The 8,943-nt window shown below is 41.0% G+C and overlaps 2 protein-coding genes across 2 annotated transcripts; one reads left to right on the top strand and one right to left on the bottom strand.

Annotated features, from left to right (window-relative positions):
• LOC110432601 lies at nucleotides 403-2,103 on the bottom strand. Its single transcript, XM_021453361.1, has 5 exons — nucleotides 2,024-2,103; nucleotides 1,859-1,927; nucleotides 1,219-1,711; nucleotides 607-706; nucleotides 403-516 (listed from the first exon to the last, which is right to left on the bottom strand). The coding sequence occupies exons 1-5, from the start codon at nucleotides 2,076-2,078 to the stop codon at nucleotides 403-405; spliced, it is 831 nt and encodes a 276-aa protein (XP_021309036.1). The 5' UTR covers nucleotides 2,079-2,103.
• LOC110432901 (protein transport protein SEC13 homolog B-like) lies at nucleotides 3,895-7,783 on the top strand. Its single transcript, XM_021454054.1, has 2 exons — nucleotides 3,895-4,143; nucleotides 6,615-7,783. Exon 2 carries the CDS (start codon nucleotides 6,654-6,656, stop codon nucleotides 7,551-7,553), a length of 900 nt encoding a protein of 299 aa, XP_021309729.1. The 5' UTR covers nucleotides 3,895-4,143; nucleotides 6,615-6,653; the 3' UTR covers nucleotides 7,554-7,783.

Raw genomic sequence — 8,943 nt, 5'->3', positions numbered from 1 at the left:
TTCACAATCATTTTCTTTGAAGGAGTTAAGTTAGCTCACTAGGTTCTAAATGCATGCACATGAACAATGACACCTAGTGGCACTTGATAACCGCTTAGCCAAAGAATTCCCCTCTTTATAGTACGACTATCTATCCTAAATGTGATCACACCCTCTATGGTGTCTTGATCACCAAAGCCAAAACCCTAAGTAATACCTTTGCCTTGATCTCCATAGGGTTTTGTTTTTCTCTTTCTTCTTTTCAAAGTTGAGCACTTGATCATCTTGTGGTCATCACCATCATCACCATGATCATCACTTGCTCCATCACTTGGCATGTACCAACCTCATTAAGTCTACACACACTTAGCATAGAGGTTAGTACTAGGGTTTCATCAATTATCCAAAACCAAACTAGGGCTTTCAGTGAGGAATTTTGAACTTGTTGCATCCTTTCACCTTCATAGCTTCAATGTAAACACTTTGCAGTGTTACAAATATTCGATTAGTTTTGTGTGCCGAGTACTCTATGAATGCCTACAAAACAAATGTGGAACAAATGAATGAACGAGCACTTTTGTAGTTGATGAGACAATGAAACATGTGTGAACGATTTGATCAAATTACCTGTTGTACCGTTGGGACTAGAGCTTCTATTGATTTTTCATTCTTCTTGTATTGAATTGCTTGAATAGCTCGAAAAAAACCCAAGTCAAGATGTTGAAATCTGGAGAATTTGGTGGTTGACAAATTAGGCGAATATCAAATCCTTCTTGCTTAGCGGCCTCACAAAAATCCGGGTCATCCAATTTCAAATGCGTAGGTGCATTATCTTGTTGAATGAAGATTGGTTTGCTCACATCTTCTCTTGGCCATTTGGCTCGGATGGCAGGTAACACTTTGTTGATCATGAAATCTCTAATCACATCTCTTGTGATCGAAGTTATGGGCTTCATAACCAAGTCTCCACGGACACGTCCGGTTCACCCATTACCTCTCATAGTCGGTTCATACCGAACAAGTGGAAAACAACCAATCCTACCATCAAATGTACAATTCCCATTCCTAAACCTTGGCCGAGCAACAACACACAAGAACATAAGCCTAGGGATGTAGTTCTTGTTCTTACAAGTCCGATGGGGCTCATCTTCATCGGGTAGTAAATAATATTTTTCAGATTTTTGATAGAGATAGAACCACTTTTCATCAATGAACACAAAGCCATACAAATCTTTGAACCTTGGGTCGGCTAGCAAATCCCTCTTCACCATTTCAACACACCACTTTAATCTAGCCTTCTTGTTAGCTTGCGTGAGATACGGTTTGATGCTACTAGAGTGGCGCCTAAGAAATCCTTTTTTCAAATACCTTTGAATAGCCCATTTGCTCATGTTAAGTTTAGCACACACATCTTCAATGGTCATTCTTTCTTTGTAAGGAATGCTACGCAAAACTTCCAAATCAGCAGTAGACATAGATGGCTTACGGCCAACTGTTCCCTTCTTACGACTACCAACATCAACCGGAATGTTATTTGCAAGTGCTGTTTTACCTTGCTTCCACAGGCGCTGAACTTGACGAAGATGTACACCAAACTGAGCAGCCACAACTTTTGTATCTGACTTGCCTAGCTTCCCATTCTTGCTTCTTAACAACAAAGTTTGATAAACTTGCTTTCTGACTTCTTCGGACATGTCTTTCCTTCGTTGGTTTGGTTGCACGGGAGCAGGATCTATTTATAGTGAAAAAAAAACAAACATAAATCTTCTATTACTCAAGGCATGTTCTATATATAGCAAAATACATGGAAAAAATTAAATAATATAGAAGAAATATCATGGATAAACAAACAGACATGGAATAAATAACGGCTACATACCAGCATGGTTTTGTAGATAATCAAAGTCGACTGCACCAAATTCATCTAACGGCAGGTTTAAATCAAATCCTGTGACAATAGTCCTTCTGATATGAGAAACGATTGAGAGAAAGAGATAGCACCGTATAGCAAATAAATGGACAAGAAAAGAACAGATAGCAATACCGTTGTCATGCTCCAACGGAGGTTCTTCGTTGAGATCAAACGCCGCCGTTGCCATTGTGTTTAGCGGAGTGGAAGGATTAGAAGAAAAGCAGCAAGGTCAGCATGCAAGAAGCAAATGCACGGACGGGAGCAGTATGCAAGCGCATAAATACTCCTTTGGTAGCCCAAACTTCTGCACCGCCAGCCGAAAAAAAAGAAAAAAAAGCGCCAGAACCTCCTACAGCCGAAAAAAGGCGCCAACAACGTAAATATACGCGCTCAGGCTCCACAGCGAAAAGTGTCCAGGGGAGTCGAACGTTGCTCGCCAGCTTCCCACCTCAAGGTGCTAGCCAGTTGGTCTGTGAAACTTTTTCGAAAAGGATGCACGTGAATCTGTATTTATTAGGGGCAAACAGAAAAAACTTCACCATAATTAATCACTCCTTGGTATGCTAAATCATGTTCTAAACGACCTTCTTTTTGTATATGGAGGGAGTATCTAATATATACATATTGTTTTGTTGAAGTTGTTCTAAAAAATACCTAGGCATCAATATTAGATATGCTCCTATTGGACGAAAGATGAACACAAGGATATCATACGAATGAGATGACATGCAGGCCATGCCACCACATAGCAAAAACCATAGCAATGTCACCTAATACCAATTTAAACTAGTCTAAGACTCAGAGACATGTTGACTTGCCGTGTGCTACAAGGATCCTAGATCAGGATAGAGCCTCATCAGGTGACATCCCATATCACATCATCAGCCATCACTAGGCAATAACATGGACACTCCATGGGGACACCATACATCTACATATGAACACAAAAAATACAATCCATCAACATCATGATAAAATCATGGAAATGGATGACAAAGGGGGAGTTTGAACTCGATTCAAAACATCATATATCATGTCTCATATGTGAATCAGTGGTAATATACTCCTCACAATGAATATCTTTGTTGCAAACAACTCTATCTGTATATGCCTTTTTGTTTAGCAGATGACAAAGGAGAGATTGTATACAAAGCAAGATAAAGGATGAGATCAATGATTAAGGAGGAATACATATCACTATGTCGAGAGATAGGGAGAATTGGAAATTTGATGATCCCAACCCAAAAGGCTCAAGTGCTAAGGTTGAGGTCATTTTCCCCCTATCTCTATAAATTGAGAGCTCCTAGGATAAGCCATTTTTCTGTGTTGTTGTGCTTTTAATTTTAGGGTGTGTAGATACTGTAGGAACATAGCGTTTTCCACCCATTTTGAAAGGCAATGTACTATTGTTAGTATGAAGTTACAAACATTGTGCCTATCACCGTATTATATTATTTTTAGGAAGAACGCAATATACTCCCTCTGTCTCCAAATAAATCAATTTCTATAATTCATGTCAGTCATTTTTTTAGAGTTTGACTAACTTTAATAAAAAGAATAACATCATCTATGTCATAAAATGAGTACCTTATAAAAAATATTCTATGATAAATCTAATAATACTAATTTGATATATAAATCTTAACTTTAATTTTCTAAAAATTTAGTCAAAGTTTAAAATTATTGACTTAAGAGAACGGTAGGAATCTATTCTTTTAGAGACAAAGAGAGTATTAGTGTTCGTGTCTACTATCCGGTATTATAGTTGTTTATCTTTGCGATTCTTATATTTCATTTTACGATGACACATGGTGCTTCTAAAATTGATTGATCAAGTATAAGTTTTGTGAGGCTTGTAGTTTTTATATTTAGAAAATGTGCTTGTATTTGTACGGTGAGGATATTTCCAAATTCCAATCCATCCCTGGCCCTGGCCCATGGTACATCCGGCTCAGCCCAACCCAGTTGAGTAGTCGGCCGATCGAGCCCGCCGTCCTCATCCTTTGTACGCAGGCTCTCGGCCCGCACGCCGCACCCCCTCCTCCGCGTTGATCTCCCCGATCCGGCCACCGCTCCCCCACCTCTCTCGCATCTCACGCCAACGCCCACCGGCGTCCTCGTCCCTCCGTGCCGGCGAGCGGCGGGGAGGGAGCTTTCCACCTCGTCTCAGGCAGGCACCCTCTGGCGTCCTCCCTCCGTGTCGGCGAGCGGCGGAGATCCGCCGTTCTGACCTCGTCTCCTTCCCTCTGCTGGTATGGAATCGCTACCCTTCCGTGACTGACTGCTTGTTCGTTTCCTTCTGTGGGATCTTCTCCTTGCGGCTGCAGAACCCTAGATAGAGGAATCGTACTGTGGTGGGGAGGATCTGATCTGATCTGATCTTCAGCACTCTGTTTGCGCTTGTGTGGATTAGTTCTGTTTGCGCTGGTGTGGGTTTAGTTTTCATGATGATTTGTGGGGGGTTGAAACCCTTGTTCGTCACGTTGAGTCCGCCATCTGGTTGTCAGTGGCCTTAGCGTGCGTTCGGTTGACGGCACGGTATTTGGATCGGAGTCACGGAGGGACAGCGGCAGAAGAGGCGACCGCATCTGGATCTCGGCGGGCGGCCTTGGCCCTCTCTCTGTCCATCTCCCATACCGGCGACGCTCTCCCTCATCCTCGGTGCTGCTGCTGTCCCTCAGCATCAGCATCCTCCTATACAAGGTAAGGAGGCCCTAGCACCTGGAACCAGCGAGATTATAAACACGAGTTATTGGTTCCTGAAGAAACATGAATTTCTGAATGAAGAGGAAAATATACCAAAGTCCACCCACTCTCAATTATAGTTACTTGCACATCAAAGCAACTATAGTCCCGAATTGTGAAGCATAAATCAGTTTGGGGGAAAGAGGAATTGTGAAGCGCAGCGGAAAAAAACTTCGATGTGTGAGTAGTAGTAGTCAACTTTATGGATAACTGAAGATTCACCCATTTACAAGTCCATCCATGACTATTCCTTGTTAGGTGCTACTAGTACTCTATCAAGTTTTTTCAAGAGTTCATCTCATCTACTCCTACATGAGTTCTTGAGGGTACTGATCAGGTCCTGATGTACAGGCCACATCATTAATGGTTTAGTGGTAAATGTTTCTAACTATATGACAGGATTGATTGTTTAGTGGTTGTATAAAATAGCAAAGCTTGAAAATCATATATCTCTCCTCGTGTAGGTACTTGCTAGTTCATAGTACATTATTCAGTTGGAGTTTTGTACATTTTAAAAACGTTAGACAAAAAAAGCAACGACACAGGTGCATCTTGAATGTTGCATGCAATTGTAAACTTACCTGATTCAGCATATGCAGTACAATTTGTGAACTTGACAGTATGTGTCTGAGATGTATATCCCTTACAGTCAAGATTAGGACAATTATACTTGTGATTTTATTTTTGTAAATTTGCTCTAAGTAAGCTGGACAATGATCATGAAATAGCGACATGTTTGTTTTGTCATTGCTTCTGCTTGGGGTTTCAGTTTACCATGCTTGGTTACCTGGGTAAAGGAGACCCGACAATAGGGGTTATGTAGGATTAGGAAGGAACAAGGTGATCTGTTGGTTACACCTAATAACATGAAAATATTGAACTGCAGTATGAGCTCTACAGCCTATTTGTAGTTTTTAGTTATTCCCCAATCCCCAGTAATCCTAACCCCAACTTCATGTTAGACAATAGAATCTACCTCTTCAAGGAATTATGGGGGACCAAAAGTTTGTTGCATGGAACATGGCAAACATTAATAGCCTCATATATGTGATCAGTAACAACTCATTGGGTGTTGAGCCATAGCCGAACAGTCTGGTTGATAGCAACCATGATTGCTTGTTTAGATCCTGCTGGCCACCTTGTGCGGATAGGCTGTGCGAAAGCTTGTTTTCCATGCATGATAATTTGTATTGGTTCTTCAAAACGCCTCACCTTGCTATTGAATGTTTCAACTTTAGACTTCATAAGGATCCAATCATACTGTTCATGTTTCTGTTTAACACAAGCAATGTCCCCGCTCTGCTTTGCCCTGCTGTAGGATCTAGTGAGGTATGAAACAAAAAGAGGAAAGTGCTAAATATGCAATCATTAATTTGTTGTTTTGATGTTGTTACAGTTGTTTTTTTTAACGTAATGTTGCTACAGTTGTGAAAGGAAGCTACTTCTGTCACTCCAACCTATCCAATTGTTTTGTGTTTGTTGTGTTGCCCTGAACATGCTTACATTTGATATTTTGATGTTCAACTGTGCAAGGTCTCTTAGTCTTATTTTAGCTCATCATGGTGCCACTTCTTGATCCCATGCTATCTCTACATATTGTGTACGAGGCTAGCTTATGGTAGATTATTCCAAAAAACCTGTTTATTTGTATTGACAAAAGCAGCTTCAGAACCCCTTTTTTCATGTGAATTGCATTTTCACAGGATCTTTCTATATCTGATAAATTATTTATTTCACTCAAGGTTTATGTTATTAGGTCATGGTTCATGAACATTTTTTTTTCCTGATAGCAGTATTTGCTGGTTTTCAGAGTTGATGCTAAGCTTGCTTATTTATTTAAACTAGACTAGAAATTTGTTACTGATGTTAGCACCAAGCTCCCTATCCTTCATGCAATTGTGATTTAATTTGTCCAATTGTCAGTTTAACAAGTTATGCTTTTGAATTTATACTGATGATTTAATTTAATTGCATGCAGACTTGTGAACAAGGCAGCAGCATAGTTCAGTTTAGAAACATGTCATCAAAGAAGATAGAGTTGGATCACAAGGACATTGTCCATGATTCTGCCATTGACTACTATGGCAAGCGCCTTGCCACTGCTTCCTCAGACTCTACCGTGAAGATCGTCAACATTGGTGCAGCAAATGCCCCATCCCAGGTCCTTGCAACGCTTAGTGGCCACTGTGGTCCTGTGTGGCGTGTTGCTTGGGCCCATCCAAAGTATGGTGCTATCCTTGCATCCTGCAGTTATGATGGTCGTGTCATTATTTGGAAGGAGGATGCACGGGGCAATTGGTCTCAAGCCCATGTGTTCAGTGACCAAAAGGCATCTGTCAACTCCATTGCTTGGGCTCCATATGAGGTTGGCCTGTGCCTTGCATGTGCATCTTCTGGTGGCAGAATATCCATCTTGACGATGCGAGCCGACGGGGGTTGGGATACTTCAACCATTGAGCGAGCACATCCTGTTGGTGCGACTGCCATATCCTGGGCTCCTGCAACAGCTTCACTAGCTGGTGCAGGGGAGCTTGTTTACAAGCTCGTCTCAGGAGGGTTTGACTCTGTCGTTAAGGTCTGGGGATTCAACGATGGTAGCTGGAAGCTGGAGGGTGCTCTTATCTCTGACATGCACACGGATTGTGTGAGGGATGTCGCGTGGGCACCAGTTTTGGGATTGGCCAAGTCTACCATTGCCAGCGGTTCACAAGACGGGAAGGTTGTCATCTGGACCAAGGCAAAGGATGGAGACAAGTGGGAGGGAAAGCTCATGCGTGACTTTGGTGCCCCTGTCTGGAGGGTGTCCTGGTCCTTGACTGGGAACATATTGTCCATAGCCGCTGGTGAGAACAACATAACCCTCTGGAAGGAAGGGTCAGATGGGCAATGGGAGGAGGTGATGAAGGTTGAACCATAGGTTGCTGGTCAAGGTTTCTGAGTTTCTTGTAGATCCATGTTCCGATAAAGATAAAGTTTGCCATTGTGTTTTACTAGTGTCTCGATAAAGACAATTTGCCAGTGTGTTTTACTAGTGCTTCCTGCAGATCAATGTTTTGATAAAGACAAAGTTTACCATTGTGTTCTGATAAACACTGAATTCACTTATTCTAGTACTTTCTGATAAGCAATTACTGTTGGATGGACCCAGTGCGCTTTAGAATGACAATTTCTGATTGGGCCTTGTTTCTTGTTGAAAAAACTTCGTGACATTGTAACACTTTCGTTTGTTTGTGGTAATTATTGTCTAGCTATAGATTAACTAGACTCAAAAGATTTGTCTCGTAAATTTCAACCAAACTGTGCAATTAGTTTTTATTTTTGTCTATGTTTAATATTACTTCATGTATGTGTCTAAAGATTCGATGTGACGGGGAATCTTGAAAATTTTTGGGTTTTTGAGTGGAAGTAAACAATTGGTTTACCTGGTCAGTTCTGTATGTACACTCAACTTCCTTTTTGCTACAGGTGGAATGTCAGAGCTGCTACAAGCAATGCTTTCTGTTAAAGCATTGTAGCAATTTTTATGCCGTTTGTGGCTTTGTGCTGCGGTTATTGTATAGTTGCACCTGAATCTTGGTGAGTTTTAGGCCTTGTTTAGTTCCGAAAAAAATTTCAGAATTCGCTACTGTAGCATTTTCGTTTTTATTTGACAAATATTGTCCAATTATAAACTAACTAGGATCAAAAGATTCGTCTCACGATTTACAGACAAACTGTGTAATTAGTTTTTGTTTTTGTTTATATTTAATGCTTCATGCATGTGTCGCAAGATTCGATGTGACGGGAAATCTTGAAAACTTTTTGGATTTCGGGGTGAACTAAACAAGGCCTTAGACCTTGTTTAGATGCACCCAAAACTTTACAAGATTCTCCATCACATCGAATCTTGCGGCATATGCATGGAACATTAAATAGAGATAAAAAAAGATAACTAATTGCACAGTTTCTCTGTAAATCACGAGACGAATCTTTTAAGCCTACTTGCTCCATGATTAGACAATATTTGTAAAATAAAAACGAAAATGCTACAGTATCAAAATCCAAAAAGTTTTTGGATCTAAACAAGGCCTAAGTGTGTTCATCAGGTTCATAGCTGTAAACTGGGGACCGTAGGGGTTTTCTGGTGTGGCCGGTGCCACGGTCCCCCTTTGGACGATGACTTGTGTTAGCAAATGCGCTCATTGGACGATGACTTGTGTTAGCAAGTGCGCTTCCTGTTTGCATCTCCGAACACTTGGGCCTTGTTCAGTTCCTAAAATTTTGGGGTTTTTCTGGTACGGCAGCATTTTCATTTTTATTTTATAAAT

Source organism: Sorghum bicolor, chromosome 2 (genome assembly GCF_000003195.3).
Source record: "Sorghum bicolor cultivar BTx623 chromosome 2, Sorghum_bicolor_NCBIv3, whole genome shotgun sequence".
In the NCBI taxonomy this organism is placed as follows: domain Eukaryota; kingdom Viridiplantae; phylum Streptophyta; class Magnoliopsida; order Poales; family Poaceae; genus Sorghum; species Sorghum bicolor.
This window is presented reverse-complemented; position numbering and strand designations above follow the sequence as displayed.